The sequence below is a fragment of the Balaenoptera borealis genome (genome assembly GCF_965194805.1).
Source record: "Balaenoptera borealis genome assembly, chromosome: 11".
Classification (NCBI taxonomy): Eukaryota; Metazoa; Chordata; class Mammalia; order Artiodactyla; family Balaenopteridae; genus Balaenoptera; species Balaenoptera borealis.
In genome coordinates this window covers 261,430-279,262 of record NC_138868.1, presented here as the reverse complement: position 1 = coordinate 279,262, position 17,833 = coordinate 261,430, and the positions used below count along the sequence as shown (strand labels likewise).

At 55.1% G+C, this 17,833-nt stretch overlaps 1 protein-coding gene across 5 annotated transcripts in view; it reads right to left on the bottom strand.

Moving 5' to 3' along the window:
* PTDSS2 (phosphatidylserine synthase 2) overlaps positions 1-12,371 on the bottom strand; it is a 29,467-nt gene extending 17,096 nt beyond the window's left edge. Inside the window, exons 1-2 of one of the 5 annotated variants that reach the window (XM_082341746.1) lie at positions 12,220-12,371; positions 3,679-3,780 (exon numbers count right to left, since the gene is read on the bottom strand). In XM_082341746.1, coding sequence (XP_082197872.1) covers positions 3,679-3,780; positions 12,220-12,365 — 248 coding nt within the window. In that variant the 5' untranslated portion in view covers positions 12,366-12,371. The other 4 variants (XM_082341745.1, XM_082341743.1, XM_082341744.1 and 1 more) reach the window with 4 other exon arrangements.
* Positions 12,372-17,833: the final 5,462 nt, after the last annotated feature.

Here is a 17,833-nt window from a genome sequence, read left to right as displayed (position 1 = left end):
GATCCCTGGTCAGGGAACTAAGCTCCCACATGCCTCATGGCGAGGCCAAAAAAAAAAGGCATCATCAAACTCAAGGTCACCAGATTTTCTCCCATGTTTTCTTCAAGAAGTTTTATAGTTTTCTATTTTATATTTAGGTCTATAATCCATTTCAAATTCATTATTGTGAAAAGCGTAAGGTCTGTATCTAGGTTATTTTGTTGAAAATTCTCCTTTCTCCACTGACTTGTCTTTGCTCCTCTTTGTGTGGGGCTACTTCTGGGCTCTCTACTTGTCCAGCCTTCTGCCAGCACCACTGTCCTGACCACCACTGCACAGCTTTATGGTCAGGCCTGAAGCCAGGCAGCGGCAGTCCTCTGCCTCTGTTCTTCAGTACTGTGAATACATTATATTTCTACACATTACAAATATGCAAAATATGTTTATACTGTACATGTATTGATTTATTTACACATTTACACATGCACATGTGTATATATACGTAAACATCCCAATGTCACCAACAGATAATGGATCAAGGAACTGTGGCGTGTCCACACGGTGGACCACCCCTTGGCAATGGACCAGGATGACCGCTGACAGACACGGCAACGTGGGTGTCACAAAACCATCATGCCGAGTGGGAGGGGCCAGACACAAGGGAGCATGCTGGATGAGACTGTACAACAGGCAAGAAGGGCCTGTGGGGACAGATCGGTGGTGGCCTGTGGCCAGCAGTGCAGACTGACCGCGGCCCTCAGAGGAAACTCAGCGTGTACCTCCACCTAGTTGTGGCATGTAGATGAGCCGTACGTTTTAATTACGTGCATGTTATATTAAATGACACAACAATAAAGTTGGCCTAGGAAGAAAAATCTACTCCCTTAAAGTGACAGAACTTGTTAGATCCACAATGACACACAAGGTGAAACTGAAAGCTTTAGGGAAACAAACCAATTTCCTAGATTTTTAACAATGTAAATATTAATTAAAAAAAAAATAACCGTAACCTTTGGGAAGTATTTTACATATACAAAACCTTCCCCTGACAGCATCAAAAGCTCTGACATCATAAAAATCAGCAGCCCCAGCGGCCTCCAGAGACCGGGGGGGACCTCATCACAGCCCAGGCAGACGTGCTGACGTGGGGGGCAGGCTGTGGGCCCCTCCGGGGTCCACGGGGGTGAGAGTGGACTCAGCAGAAATGAATGAACCCACACGCGCATGTGACTGTCCCTGGAAGAAGCCGCAGAGCCTCAGACAGGTGAGGGCGGGGCTCCAGGCGCCACCAGCAGCCGTACAGGGCCAGGAAAGCAGCTCCTCTGTGCCCCTGAAGTGGGCCGAGAGGGCCAGGGACTGTGGCTACAATGTCCTGTGTCCCCAGAGCACAGAACTTCAGGGCAGAGCAGTGCCTGGGGCCCTCGAATTCCCACCCACCTGCCTTCGCCCGGCCCCGCCTTCAATGAAATCACACAGGGGACCCAGGTGGGGAGAGGACCCAGGTGTCCCTCTTGGTGGCACCTTCTGGGCTCACTGTGCCAACCTCTCTCGGGCAGGAACAGCTCGGGAGAAAGGCCAGTGCAGGAAGAAGAGGGGTGGGGAAGCACCCACCCGGGTCCACAGCTGCTGTCTCGGACGAGGCCAACAAGCCCCCTCGACGCTGGGGGTCTGAGCCCCTGGACCCCTGGGCGCGGGGCAGGGCCCAGGGCAGCAGGCTTTGTGACTCGCCTGGCAGGCGTCTGGCGAGTGAAACCCCGCCCCTGCCTTGGGAGGCGTCCCGGGACACACTGCGTGGGCCGCTCGCCCTTGTGACTAGTCTTGCCCTGTGACGTCATGACTGCTCATCTCCAGCCCAACTTCACAGCCACATGGGGACACCTCTTCAGTGTGACCAAGCTCTACTTTTTGGTCCTCCCTGCCTGGCTGTGCCCAGCAGACGCTGCAAACCCTCCATAACCACGTGCTGGCAAACAAATGCACAGGAAAGGCCAAGTTCCAGCTGGAAGCCCCCTCGAGGCAGACGTGGGGCTCCGTCTCCAGGTCCACGGGCCCGGCGTCCCCCTCACAGACCCACCCAGAGGGGCCCAAAGAGCAGCCCAGCTCCCTCCTCTGCTCTGGGCTCTGCGACCCCGGCTGCCAGGCCTGCGGTGTGATCACATGGGGCTGGGGAGGGCTGGGGAGCCCGGGCGGGAGGCCTGCGCCTTACAGGGGAGGGTGACACACACCTCCTGGGGTCCTGGACCCTGGCGTCTACACCACAGTCCAGGTGGAGGGTTAGACCCCAAGGGTGAAGGTGCACGAGCCCAGCCCCCGCCCAAAGCTGACCAACGGTCTCCTGCCACCTCTGGGCTCTGGATGCCGCCCTCCACCTCTGTCCCTGCCTGGTCTCCTCTAGCTGTCCCACCAGAGCAGGAGCCTGGGCCCCAGGATGAGAACAGCAACGGGGGCTTCATGGCACCAGAGAGGGAGGGGTGAGTCCGTCCAGCGTAGACAATGCACAGAAACGAGTTCCGAAACCAGCTCATCTTCCCCACGCACTTCTGAGACTGGCCCCAGAATCCATGGGGTTCAAGCAAAGCACACAAACCTACCAGCTAGTCTATTTCTGGAGATAATGCTGGAAAGACAGACTACCCCCTTCCTGCCCTGCAGGACAAGATGGACCACCAGACTCCTAAAGCCAGTTTAAAACTTTCAAAAAGTCTTCTTATCAACAGAGTGTAGAAGAATGGTGCTAGCTGATGGGAACCACCCCTGGCCTCACAAAAAGCCCAGACACCCAAATTCACGGTCACTGTGATATTGTGCTTTACAGCAAGAAATACGTCATTTGGTCTTCATCTGTTTCTGGCCAGAGCTCCTAAAACCTCTGGTATTGCCCAAGTGCTGAGGGCTACAAAGGTATCTTTTGTTATGTTAATGAGGTGACTTTTGGAGCCCACCTCCTGATGAGAGCTGGTTGCAAAGGGAACCAACCAGACGATTGGAGGGCTCTCCGTCCTACCACCAGACCTCTGGGGAGGAGTAAAGATTAAGTCAATCGCCAGTGGCCAGTGATTTAATCCATCACGCTGTGTGAGGAAGCCTCCCTAAACCCCAGAGGCACGGGGGTTCAGAGCCTCCAGGCTGGTGGCCGTGTGGCCGGTCTGCGTCCCATCCCCACACCTCGCCCTGTGCGTCTCTCCCATCTGGCTGTTCCTCCATCTTTCTATGATAAACCTTTGATCATAAATAAGTAAAATGCTTCTCTGAGTTCTGTGAGCCGCCCTAGCAAATTAATTGCACCCAAGGAGGAGGCGGTGGGAACCTATGGTTTACAGCCCGTCAGGTGATGACCTCTCTTGCAACTGGGGTCTAAGTGGGGAGGCGATGCAGTCTGGCCGGACCGAGCCTGGGACCATGGGGCCTGGCGCTGCCTGGGACGGTGTCAGAACTGAGCTGACCAGCAGGACAATCAGGTGGGGCCTGAGGTGCTGAGGGTGGGATGTGTGGGGAAGCCGCCCCATCGGAACTGACCTGAACCCCTTTAGACCCCTCCCTGGAGCTGCCGCAGCACCTTCCGGTTTCTCGCGCGCAAATGCAGCGTGAGCAGCGGGTCCCAGGGATGGGGACGGGCAGAAGAGGGGCGGAAAGTGCCACACAGCACCCAGAGCCCCCGCCAGCCGCGTGGAGCGAGGCTGGGCCGGGCTGGGACGGTACCTCTTGGTGTTATAGGCCGTGTCCCGCGGTGTCTCTTCCAGCAGCGTCACGTAGCCCAGCACGCAGGTGAGGATGAAGAGCACGCTCAAGGTGTGGGCCCGCCTGCAACGCAAAGAGCCCGCGTCGGTGCACGCAAAGCACGCGTGGGACCGCGGCGCGACGTGCCGCCAGAGGAGCGAGCTCGGCCCTCGACCTCCAGCTCAGAATCCCCCGAGTGCCAGCTACGGCTGCGTGACTCCCAGACGGTCCCGCGGCGGCCCGTTCGGGCGGGGAGAGTGGACGGCGCGTTGGCTCAAGGCGTCCCGGGCAGGCGGCTCTGGTTCAGAGGGACCAGGCAGCCGGTAGAGTGGGCTCCGGGCACCGAGCAAGATCGCCCCGAGACCAACCTCGTGATTCACGCAGTGACCACGGCTGAGAGGTTCGCCGGGATGACAGCGGAGCACTGGCGGCGGACAGAGGCCCCAGGGCCGGAGCGAGAAGGGCGCGGGGCCGGCCACGGCCGCCTGCCCAGAGGACCGGGCAGAGGGATGGCTGCCCGGGGGGGGGGGGGTGAGACGTGGGCTCCCCGCTTCCACCTGCCCACCCTGGCTGGGCCTCCAGAGCCCCGATGTGGGCCAGGGGCGGCGCTCGGCAGGCAGCGGGCAGCCTCTCCTGGAACCAGGGCCCACAGCAAGTCCAGCACCAGCCCGCACGCCGCTCAGTCACATACGCGCCCGGGCCCCTCTGCCCTGAACGACTGCCTGCAGAGGGGCAGAGGCCCAGCTCCCGTGTCCGTGGAGAGGCGATGCGGCCCTCCATTTCTAGATGAGGGCACCTCCAGCCTTGAAGGGCACCCTGAAGACGAGTGAACAAACACACGAAAAGCATCGAGCCCAGTACTGGCCTCCCGTCCAAACTCCGTGAAACACACAGTGAAGAAACGAAAAAGCCAGCCACCAGCCGGGAGAAAACATTGATGACACACACACCCGACAAAGGCCTTTGTACCCAGAACACGTAAAGAGCTCTTACAACTCAACGATAAAGACAATCTCCTGAAACACGAACAAAAGATTGAACACACACGTCAAAGAAAAAGATCAACAAATGGCCAATACCACACGCAAAGATGTGCAGCGTCACTGGTCGCCGTGGGAGCAGACATGCAGCATGGCAGGCGGCAGCACCCGCCGCCTGGGACGGGACCACTGACGGCACGAGTGCCTCCGAGGAAGGGTCCTCGTGAGGACGCGGAGCCACCAACACTCACACGTTCCAGGTGGGGCTGCAAAAGGGTGCAGCCGCTTTGAAAAAGCTTCCCAGTTTCTTACAAAGTTAAACAGAGTCTACCACCCAAGCCAGCCATTCCTTCCGAGTGTTTACTTGAGAAAAATGAAAGCACATGTCCATTCAAAGACTTGTATGTGGACGTTAACCCCATGCTGACAGCCAGGCACGAAAGCAACCTGCTGTCTGTTTCCACCGACAGGACTCACAAGAGGCGGTGACAGAGCATGGACGGCAGATTGGCGGGGGAGGTGCTAGGGCAGCAGCTTCCAAGATGATGGAATGTCCTGCATCCCGACCCCGGTGGTGGGCACCACGTGTGAGGCGCTGGAGTGTGGATACAGACCCTCAAGTGGGTGTGTGTCATGGAAAGCAATCGTTCCTTGATTCAAGTAATTTTCTAAAAAGCAAGAGTGGGGCTGCATGAGATTAGGCTGGCGCTAGAGATCTGGACCATAGCTAGACCCCATCCTGACGTCCGGCAGACCAGCCCTCTTCCCCATCCTGATTATTCTTGCATATTTACTCTCCCATCTTAACTTTGACATCAGTCTGACAGCTGCCACAAATAATTCTATTAGGATTCTAATTGGAACTGCACTGAATTTATAAATTAGCCCAGGAAGAATTGATGAGTAACAACTAGTTGAGAGTCCCCCATCCACAAGACAAGGAGTATCTCTCCATCTACTCAGGTGTTACGCCCTTCACTTAAATTTTATTTTCTTTGTGAAAACAAAAACAAAAACAGTCATGTTCAGATAAGTTGGCTCCAAGTAAAGAAAGCAGAGAGCACATTCTTTTGCCATATTTCACAATACTGGCATTTAAAACTATTAGAAGTGGGGCTTCCCTGGTGGCGCAGTGGTTAAGAATCTGCCTGCCAATGCAGGGGACACGGGTTCGGGCCCTGGTCTGGGAAGATCCCACATGCCGCAGAGTGGCTGGGCCCGTGAGCCTCAACTACTGAGCCTGCGCGTCTGGAGCCTGTGCTCCGCAACAAGAGAGGCCGCGATAGTGAGAGGCCCGCGCACCGTGATGAGGAGTGGCCCCCACTTGCCGGAACTGGAGGAAGCCCTCGCACAGAAACGAAGACCCAACACAGCAAAAATAAATAAATAAAATAATAAAATAATAATAATAATTAAAAAAAAAAACTATTAGAAGTGAACAAATCTCCTATTTTAACTATTTTCATACAATTCAATATTAATATATTCACATTTGAGTCCTAGGCCATGAGGGAACTTCAGGAAAATCTCAGCCTTTCAGCTGAACTCTGTATAGTAAACATTTCAGTGCCTGAGAGATCTGCGGAATAATTACAGCACAGAGACTACATTATAAGGTCCTACTTTAGACCTTCACTCCTAAGGTTCTCTGGATGTGGTGACCCAGAAACTGATCCTCTGCTGGACATTAGCCAACACCTACACACAGAGGGACTCAGCTGCCTCTCCTGGGTCTAGGACATGGCCCACCCTTCCCGACCCAGAGGAGACATCAAATTTTAGCAGGGAGAACAAGAGTCACTGAGAACCCACCAGGGACCGAGGGCATCTGGATTACGAGGGTGACGACGATAAGGCATGGGCCTCTCCGTCACCTTGGCCCCTGAGGCCGGTCAGAGCTGTAAACGGCAGTGTCAGGGTCACGCAGCTCGGTGGTGAGGGTCTGGGGTCTGAGCCCTGCTCAGGATGCCTCTAGCACACCTGTATCACCTCATAAACCCTCGCCGTGAGGTGATGAGACCCCAGGGCCAGTGGGCCTAAGTGACACAGACACTAAGCGGCGCAGAGCAGCTACCAGATGCCAACAAACCCCAACCCTGTCTCCCCGAGCTGTCGTTCCAACACAGCAAGACACACAGAAGGCTGGGTATGGGGACAACGAAACGGGGTGGGGTGGGGTGCAGAATTAGGGAGGGCCTCACGCAGGACACCTGGGGATGCAGGTCCAGGCCAGCAACGCGAGAGCAAAGGGCTGAGGGGCCACCGTGGCTGGAGGAGGGGGTCCTGCCCTGGGGGGCCCGGACTCACGTCGGTGGAGCAGGAGCCGCTGCAGAGCCGAGAGCAGACGCGGCCGCCTCGCGACCCTCCAGGGCGGGCAGGAGATGCCGGGAGGGGCTGGTCTGGATCTGCCCAGAAGGCGCAGCTGACACGCTGGACGGGACGTGGAGCCCAAGCCGGCCGAGCGTGACTGAGCAGAACCGCTCAGGGCCGGCGGGGTTCAGCTCCAGGCCTGTGTAGACGTGTCTGCCGGGCCGGGGCGGAGCCACGGGACAGCACCCTCGGCAGGCAGGCAGGCAGGCAGGCCCGGTCCCCGCGGAGTCAGCGGCCTGCACCACGAGGGGCGGCACCGGACGGGCCCTGAGCTCCAGAATGCCCACTGCCTGCCCCAAGAGGCAGGGCCACGCCTACCCTGGTGAGCATTTTCAGAGGAAAAAAGCAAAAAACAGGAATAAAGTCAGAAATCAAGATGTTAGAATTGGTCCCAAAGGTCCCTGCTTTTCAGCCACCGCAGCGTAGACTCCGCACCAGGCTTCTTTTCAGCTCAAACACCAAGTCTGAGCTCAGATTTCTCCTCAGAAACCATGGAGGCCAGAGGAAGTGGGACAAAATTTGTAAAGCAGTGAAAGAAAAGAAATGTTGAACCAGGATTCCATGTCCAGCGAAAACATCCCTGAGGAACGAAGGTGAACTAAACATTCGCGGATGGAGGAAGAAGTAGAGAATCCGGTGCCGGCAGACCTGCTCTAAACGAATCACTCACCCCAGGAAGGTCTCCAGACAGAAGGGAAGTGAGACCAGAAGGAAACTAGGTGGCCAGGAAGGAAGACGGAGCCGCTGAGACGGGAAGGCTGGGCAGATCAGGTACTGTCTTCACGAACACTGTTGACGGGCGCCACCAGAGCCCAAGGGGAGAGGCCAGACGGATTGAGATGGACTTGACGTGGCAAAGCGAGGGTGCTGGGGCTGGAAAAGCTCTGCATGTTCACTGTGGCCACAGAGACGTGATAAAAACAACACGTCAGTGGCGCAGGACAGCACGGAAGACTCCGTGTCCCTCTCGGATGCCAGAGCTGGGCAACGACCTCTTGCTCCTGGTTCCCGGTGCCCAGGAAGACAAATGCACCGTTTGGTTGAGTGACTAATAGATGACGTGGGGGATCCAGGCACAGGGAGAGATCGGCCGTAAATCCTGTGACTCTGGCCACTGGGCCAGGGTGAGGGCATGAAGACAGCAGGCTCCCTGCCACGGCGAGCGGAAAATACCCAGTTGTCAGCCCCTGTCTAGAGATGACCATACTCATATGCCGAGCGGGCAGGGAGGCAGCCTGCCAAACCAATCAGAGAAGGTATGAAGATGCGGCTGTGAGACTGAGTGCACAGCGGCGGCTCAGCCAGGGAACGTCAAGACCAGAAGGCCTGTCCCAGGCCTGCGAGAGGCACCTGGGGCCACCGACCCTCCTGGCCTGCCGACCAGCAGGACCAAAAAGGCACCAGCTGGCAAGTCATGCTGCCCTGATGTGGGCGAAGCTGGCAAACCCCAACCCACACTGACTGAGGAACGTGGGGCGTCTAAGATCTGCCCCACAGATTCTCACAGCTACTGTGAGACGCGTTGCTGACAGCAGAGCCCGCGCTCACCAAACGCTCAATGTTGTAAGATGTGAGCATGCAGTGAGCATTTCCAAAATGTCACAACCATCCATCTTGTCCCTGACTCGAAGCGCGGTGACCCAACGGCGATTCACCTATCTTCCACCTACAGGTGGCTACGTTCAGAAGCACCTGTCGGGGCACTGGGTCTCCAAGAGCGTCCAGAACAATTTTCAGAGAAATCGAGCTGCTGTATCTTTGCACTGTGTCTACTGTCCTGAACGTTTCCACCAGGTGTTCCCCAATGAAGACAACCACGACTGGCAGAAGAGGTGGTGTCTGTGCCACCGCAGACCCCAGCGGTCCTCTTGCCCCTTCCCCGAGGTCCAGTTTGGGGCAGCCCAGCCTCGGGCTCCACGGCTGAATCTTAATTCCATACTCTGTGGCTGACAAGTAATAACAAAGAAACTCACAATCCTCATACATGGCCCCCAAGAAGCCCAAGCTCCTTTGGAAACGAAAACTGTAAAAACAAGGTTTTGAACATGCAAGAGTTCTTCCGAGTAATTTTGGAACATATAGTCGCTTCCACAAATACATACTTTTTAGTCTTTATGTTAATTTTTTGGTAACATCCATTAATAAAATTCCCTAAAACTCAAAATAAAGAGTTTTTTAAATCCCAGCACAGCAAGTCAATGACGAGAGAGACTCAGAAGAAGGTACGCGGCTGGGCCCTGCAGGTAAAACTAAGTCATTCTCGCCAGGTGAGCATCTGGTTACCTGCCTTGAGGAAACGTGAAGCTTCTTCCCTTGCACAGCTGAGGGCAGAGGCCCGGGACGCAGCAACAACCCCACACACCTGCGGTGCGGAGGCTGCAGACACCCGCCCAGGAGGCCCAGGAGGCCCAGGAGGCCGGTACCCGGGAACTGGCAGCCCCGCGGCGCGCCCTCCTCGGAGCCTTCCTGGCTCTATCAGGCCTCCCCGCAGGTGAGCGCAGCTACGGCAGGCCTTTCTGTGTCCCCGTGGGCAGGGACCCGCGGGCCGCTGCTCTGTGCTTCTGAAGAAACCCGCACGTGCCCGCGTAACCCTCTGGCTTCTGTGAGCCCTGCTCAGCACCCGCTCGGCCAGCGTGCTGCGCCTTCTGATGCGCCAGCCTTGAGCCAGAACCTAAGTTTCTTGTTTAGTTCTCTGCTGTATCTCCTAGAACAGCAACTGGCACCCCCAAAACATGCACTGAATGAATGGGAAAGGAAAGCAAGCCCGGCACCACTCCAGAACCTCAGTCTCCCTCCTGTGGTCACCAGCCGGGCTGTCGGAGGACGGTGCCCTCTGTCCTGAAGTCTGAAGGGGCCCTGTCCCCCGAGCAGAGACGCCTGGTCCACTCACAGAATGTCTCTAGCTCTGGGGCCACACCCTCGCCGAGGAGGGCACCCCACCCCTCTCCCCCTCCCCCTGGCTCCAGGCCACTGGAGCACAGTATCTCCCCAGAACAGGGCTGGGTGGCCACCCCCCGCAGCAGCTGCCCACACCCACAGGGAAGATCCCGACCTCGTCAGATGCAGGGACGCCTCCCCCACCACATCTGCTTCCCTGTCTCTCCCGAGTCAGACACAAGCAAGACACCAGTGGCCCCACGTGCACCTCCCCTGAGGTTTCCAGCTGTGTGGCACCTCGCCGACTGTCCAGTGGCTCGGTCAGGCTCTCCTCCTTTCCTGATGGCATCTTCTCTGCGGTCCCAGGCTCCCTCTCTGAGGAGCTGCTTCCACACGGCACCCTTGCTGCCTACACGTCTGTCTCTCCCATGAGCCCTCTTGGCACCAAAGCCACAAATGTCCCCCGGGCCTACCACGGGATACAACTTCAGGTGGCCGTGAACGGAGCAGCATAGAACGGCCACAGCCCTCCTCTCAAGAAGCACACTTTCTAGCGTATGGGGTTTGTGTCTCTAAGAAGCAAGGAAAGAGAAGCTCAGACTGGCGAAGGGTAGCCCAAGGTCACTGAGCCGTCAGGTGCACGAGCCACACCTGGGACCTGTTGGTCCAAGACTGCTTTCCTGGACCCTCAAACGCAAAAGTGCCCAACTCGGCCTAAAGCAACATCATGAACTCTTCCAACTCTGCTCCTGGCGGCCCCTCCCTCCCTGACCCCCGCGAAGGTAGACTAGAGGACAGCCTGACCCCGAGGCTTGGCCGGGACCGAGCTGCACAGGGGTCAAAGGGCTGGCCTGGCGAGGGGCCACTAAAGAGAGGAAGAGCCTTCCTCCACACTCGTTCGCTCAGCTGCCGGCGCGGAGTAAGATGTCGATATTACCGCCACGTGCCGGGGGAGGAGACGATCATTTCACACGGCATCAGCACCGTCAGCGAAAGGGATCACGACGGAGGGCAGCGGGGGACTGCCGCCAGGGAGGGCAGGAAAAGCCTTTCTGAGGTGACTTCGGAGCCAAGTCCTCCCAGGATAGGGCGCAGGGGTCAGAGATGAGGGGCTGGACCACCGGGGAGGCCGGGTCGGGGTTGCAGCAGCAAGGGGCCGGTCCCGGGGTCCTGCGGGCACCCCCAACCCGCACGACGTGGCCACGCCCCTCGCGACCCCAGCCGGCACTGAAGCGAACCACCGTCCCTCACCAGAAGAAGGTGTTGGTGCCGTCGTCGTAGACCTCTGACTCGGTGCTGCGGCGGCCAGCGGCCGGCCCGCTCGCTCGGCCCGCGGCCGCGCCGTCCAGCGGCTCCTCCAGCGAGGCCTTTCCCACGGGCACAGGGGACCCCGGCCGCGGCCCCTCGGCGCCCTTGCGCTCACCCCTCCGCATGACGCCCCGACCCCAGCAGCTCTGCCCCGCGACTTGACCCCACGCACCAGAGTCCACGAGACCGCGCGAAGAGCGCCGGGAAGGGGTCGCGGCGCTCGCTCCGCAGGGTCTCCGGAGAGTAGAGGCGGGGGGCGGCAAGAAAAGGGCGGGCGGTGCATTGTGGGACTTGTAGTCCGAGCGCCTGGGCGCGAGGCATACTGGGATTCGTAGTCCCCAATGTCGTGCGTTAGAAGCAGTGCTTGCTGGGAGGGATGCCGCCTGGTTGCTAGGTAACCAGCGCGGCAAAGTTGCGGGAAGAGCGGGGGTCTCCCTATAATGCTGGGGCGCCCGGGCTGCCCCAGACCCTCCTCCCCCGCGGTCTGCCCCGAGCTCCGCCCCAGACCCTCCTCCCCAGGCGGCCTGCCCCCCCCCTACCCCGGTGCGCCACCAGCACTCCCCCTTTCCCAACACCCTGGGCCCAGGCGTGTTCTCCCCAGTCTCCATTGGGAGCTCCAGACTCTAGCCTGTAGAGTCCTCTTCATGGCCGGAGAGTAGGTCTTAAGAAAGTAGTAGACATGCTGATCTTGGTTGACTCAAATTATTAATGCAGACAGAGCCCCCTGCAAAAACATTTAGCTCTGACCCATTTGAAAAAGTCCGGCAGGACTTCCCTGGTGGCACAGTGGTTAAGAATCCGCCTGCCAATGCAGCGGACACGTGTTCAAGCCCTGGTCTGGGAAGATCCCACATGCCGCAGAGCAACTAAGCCCATGTGCCACAACTACTGAGGCTGCGCTCTAGAGCCCGCGAGCTACAACTACTGAAGCCCGCGCGCCTAGAGCTTGTGCTCCGCAACAAGAGAAGCCACCACAAGGCCTGCTCACCGCAATGAAGAGTAGCCACCACTTGCCGCTACTAGAGAAAGCCTGCGCGCAGCAACGAAGACCCAACGCAGCCAAAAATAAAAAATAAATAAATTAAAAAAAGAAAAAGTCCGGCAGCTGCTCAAAGGGTGAAACATAGTTACCATGTGACCCAGCAATTCGTATATACTCAAGAAATGAAAACATTGTCCATGCAGAACTGTACATGGATATTGTCACCTTTAATAATAAAATAGCCAGTTATTTCACCAGCAAAGGCAGGCTTATTCAGGAATAGCAAAGGAATTGCAGCTCAGCATCTGTGAACCATGGTGGACCACTGGCAAATCCAGAGAACAAGGAGGGGCAACGTGCTATTATAGGGAAAAAAGGGAGCTGGGAGGGGCTGTGATAACCAGAGCCCATTGGAGGAGCTGGGGGTCCAAAGTAAGGAGGCTTCCCATGGGCTGGGCCACTGCAGTCTCTGATTGGCTGGGCTGCCGTGGGAGGAGAGAAGTTTCCTTCCTCCGGCTGGGTGGTCCGTAGAGATGCCTTCCTGTCGGAGGTGTAAGGGGAGGTCTTTTTCTGTTTGCATTACCAATGACAATAAATATACCATTCGTTTTGTTTAATTTTAGAACTTCAGTCCTCCAATTTAATCTTAAGAAAAACGAGTTTGGGGAGATCAAAAGTTTCCCATAATGGCCATTGTAATTCTGGATTACTTTGGCCCACTTAGTTAAAAAATAGTCATGTAGAGCGGTCCCTAGATTTTAAACATGAAACCAGCTGGAGTCCCCAAAGGAGAGCTGCCCCCAGAGCATTTAGATGGCCAGGATCCCATTTCCCTAAGTTCTCCTGAATACCCAAGAAAGTTGCTAGAGTCCTAACCCAGATTCCAAAGGGAATAAAACAAAACTCTTAGATCCCAATTTGCTCAGTCCCCAAAAGAGAACCTTGCTACTGTGCACTTCAGAAAACAGCTGAGTACTCACCAAGGATGAAACCACACCCCTGAAAGGACAAAGCCTTCTGTCCTGAATAAAGTTGGAGAGCTCAAAACGTAAAAAGAGCAGAGCTCAGAATCCGAGAGGAGACTCACCAAACCAAAAGCTGGTGGCGACTCCCAGAAGCAATAAGCACAAAGGGCTTGGTGCAATGCCTCAGTCAATTTCATCCCTTGGGGTTTGCCTCCAGACCCCACTACTGACACCACATGTGTCCACTTCAATAATATAAATAGCTAGTTATTTTACTGGCAAAAGTGAGATTATTCAGGAATAGCAGAGAAATTACAATTCGAGATACATGAACCATGGTGGACCACAGGCAAATACAGAGAACAAGGAGAGGGAACTTGCTTTCATAGGGAAAAGGGGGATTGGAAGGGGCTTTGATAGAGTCCACTGGAGGAGCTGGGGGTCCAAAGTAAGGAGGCTTCCCATAGGTTGGGCCACTGCAGTCTCTGATTGGCTGCAATCAGAGTGAAGCAGAGAGAAGTTTTTTCTTTCTGCTAGATAGTTAACAGAGATGCCTTCCTGTCAGAGGTGTAGGGGGACATCTCTTACTGTTTGGGGGTCATTGACGATGCGTTGAGGGCATGAGAGCTTCCCCTACAGGCCTATCCCAACTCCAGCTTTAGCTGGTTTCTTTAATTAATTCCACAATGTTCATAGCCGCATAACTCATAATAACCAAAGGGGAAGCGACTTAATGTCCACCAACTGATGAAGGCATGCAAAAAAATGTGGTATATCTATACAATGGAAAATTATTCAACTGTAAAAAGGAAAGAAGTTTTGACACATGCTACAACATGGGTTGTACATTATGCTTGAAAACTTTGTGCTAAGTGAAAGAAGTCAGTGACAAAAGACTATATACTATATGGTCCACTTATATGAGATGTCAATAGGCCAGAATAGGCAAATCATGGACACAGAATAGTGGTCACCACAGGCTGGGAAGGGAATGTGGAGTGACTGCTCAAGGGTACTGGGTTTCTTTTCAGGGACATGAAAATATTCTAAAATTGACTGTGGTGATGGTTGCATGTATCTGTAAGTATACTAAAAACTACTGAACTGTTCACTCTAAATGCAGAGCGTTCCCAACAGCTTCACAAACGGTACCTGTTGTGATCTTTACACCCCAGGTTCTATTTTTATCTCTGGTTTAAAGAGGAGAAACTGAGGCACAGAACGGTTCGTAATCCACTGGCCCAGCCTCTTCTTCCCCCTGGAGCCTCTCCCCTGAACCCCTGCACTCTGCAGAGACCCCTGCACCTGCAGCTTTGCTCCTGGGGCCTGACATCTGGGTCTCACCTCCACCTAGTCTCTGACCTAACCATGATGCTTCACCCTGGACACCTTGCAGCCCCCTCACCCCTCCCACTGCAAGACTTGGAGACAGGCCAGAGGGGGAGGGGCGGGGCATCTGCAAGGCCCACCACACTTTGTGGCCCGGGTGGCCAGGTGGCAGGTGTGAAAATTAACAAAGGGAAACCTCATTTCAAATGGAGTTGGGAAACCCTGAAGGGGGAGCTCTCACTCACGTACCTTACTTTACATTCCTGGGCAGGAAGAAGCTTGCTTTACTACCCAGCAGAAGGAAGGAAGTTTTTCTCCTTGCCCAGCAATAGCCAGCCAGAGAGAAGCTACCACCACCCAGCACACGAGAACCCATCACCACCCTGCGCTTTTCTCCATGGACTTCCGGTTCAAAGCAGCCCCTCCCAATAAAGTAACAGTTCCTCTCCTTTGTTCTCCAGACTTGCCTGTGGTTGGCCATAGTCTGTGTTTCCTGAACAGCAGTTCCTCTGCCATTCCCAAATAAACTCATTTTGCTAGTGAAATAACTGGCTATTTCGTTTTAAGGTTGACACAGGTGTGAGGAGTTAGCAGAACAGCTTTGAGGACGTGGCCCGCTGCGGTTCTGAGCCTGCAGAACCATTGAGGGGCTGCCCCTGGGACCCCATGTGGGGAGGGTGCAGAGGCTGTGACCTTCCTCAGCCATGGCGGTGACTGTGGGAAGCCCCAGCGCACTGGAGCAATTCAGGGGCTTTAACGGTGGCCGATTCTGGCCTTGCTGAGGGATTGCTGGTGTCCCGAGACCACACCTCAAAGAACCAGGTCAAAGGTTACATGGGAGTGGCCTGGTCTCAGATCCCAAGGTTTCCTTAGGCCTGCAGGACACATTTGTGGTGGTAAATGGTGAAAATATTGGCAGAAATGCTTTCCGAAAACATTCTTGCAAGGAAGGCAGAGAAAAAGTTGCGAATCTGTAAAAGAACCATGACTGTTATTTTCCACTGGAGCGGTAAACCTGCGAAGGTGAAGGGTTGCATAGAACTCTGCCCGCCACTCGCACACCTGCCGCCTGGGAGCTTTCTCAGGGTTGATGGAAGGATTTGGGGCAGCAGGGCTGTAAAGTCAGCCAAGAACGGCTCTCTGCTCCCTGAGAAAGAAAACCGGGCACTTCCCTGGTGGCGCAGTGGTTAAGACTCCGCGCTCCCAATGCAGGGGGCCCGGGTTGGATCCCTGGTCAGGGAACTAGATCCCACATGCATGCCGCAACTAAGGAGCCCGCGAGCCTCAACTAAGGAGCCTGCAAGGCGCAACTAAGGAGCATGCCTGCCGCAACCAAGACCCGGTGTAACCAAATAAAAATAAATGAATAAATAAATAAATAAATGGCATTCACTATTTTTTTTAAAAAAGAAAGAAAACAGGAACTGCTGAAATTTAAGGCCCAGAGGCATTGGTGGGGAGCAGCAGGGAGTCAGAAGTGTTCCTGGGGTGAGGACATCAGGGGCCTGGGTCCCCACCCCAATGCCATCCTGGTGTGACAGGCACGGGCCAGCTTCCCGCAGACTGGAGGAGCAGAGGCCCAACCTGGGGGAGGGGTCTCTCCTGCAGGTGCCTGAGGCCAGCGAGGTCTATGGCCCAGGAGAGGCTCCGTCAGCCAGAGAAGCCAGAGGGGGGTGGGGTGCCTGGGACCAGCCTGGAGAGGACTCGGGAGACCCCAACCTCAGCCGCCCTGCCTGTGCTGCCTCGAGGAGCACCCTCAGAGAGACCCCAGAGGGTCTTCGGCCACATCCAGGCCACTGGGGTTGGGAGGACAGATTCCCCCCTGAGGAGGAGCCTGGGGCACTCTTGGTAGACTTATCATTCTGACCTCTTCCTGGGGGGGGCGCTCTAGAGACAGAGAGAATGGGGGGCCTGCGTCCTGCTGCACTTTGGCCCTCAGAGGGAGACGACAGCTGTGCAGGGTTCTCTGGAGGTGGAGGAGGAAGGAAAGGAGAGCAGGGTCCAGGGTTCACAGGGGAGGAGCCGGAGGCCCATGTGCACCTCGACTGGAGTTCTCCGCCCAAAACAGGGCAGGGTCAGCCTGCCAACAGCCGGGGTGGCCAGGCCACACTGCCTGAAGGGGTGCGGCTTCTTCACAAGATGTACTCAAAACCAAGGCAGAGAGTGAGGCTGAGTCTGAACAAAGTTCCTAATAATAGACTTTAATATGACAACAAAGTGCATTTAATAACATGAAGTTTATAAAAGTGATGTGTGTCAAAGAAAGCAAACTATAGGAAGAAAAGCACAATTCCACCATCCACACGCAAATATAAATATCAAATATAAAAACTACTCTCCTGGTATTTTAATGCATTTTAACTTAGTTGAGATAAAAAAATGTATATATGTTTACAATCTATGTTTTTTTCACTTAACAGTATAACATAAGCATTTTCCTATGCTGTCATAAACTCTTTGAAAGCATCATTTTTAATGGCTGCTTAATCAGCATATGAGTATACCGTGTTTGCTCAGACATTTCCCTATTATTGATAATCTAGGTGGTTTATAATTTTTGCCTCAAAGGACATAGTAATACATATTTTCAATATTTTGGAGTTTTTCTTAGGATAGTTTAGAAAAAGTTAATTAATGGGCCAAAGTATAAACAATTTTTAAGGCTTTAGATTCTTATTGCTGGACTGCTTTCCGAAAGGACCGCACCCATTTCCTCTCCAGATAGGACTAGATGAGATCTGCCCTTTCCATCCTTCATTGAGAGTAGGGGAGCTTCCACTGTGGGGCGAGGCCGGGGCTCCTCTTCCTGCGCCCCCCCGCCCCCAGGCTGGAGATGCTATGCTGCCTTTGCCCAAGGGGCCACAGGTGCAGGCTCTTGAGCAGCAAGGCTGCTGGATATAATTTAGGTTCCCTCAGACCCTCGGAAGGGGGGAAAGAGAAGAAGCAGTGATTCTGTGGCATTAAAATTGGGAACGTCAAATAAAGACATTGAAAAAGGGAGCAGCTGTGTAGACACTTGGGGGGAACTCGTGGACTCTTAACAGAATGAAAGTGTAAATGCAGACTGTTCTGAGCAGGTTGAGCTGGAGACTGGGGGGAGATGGAGAGTCCAGGAGATGGCTGGTAATAGGGATCTTGAGTTTGGATTACTCATGCTCAAAATCTCTTGCCTACTCTGTTTCCTGAGCTCTAACACAGCATTTGAGGCCCTCTCACCTGTGGCAGAGGCTGCTGGGTGCCCCCAGGGTCCATCTACCTTCTCCCTTAGGAAAAATGATCATACTTCCCATGCTTCCTTGCAGTAAGGTGTGGCCAGGTGACTGGCC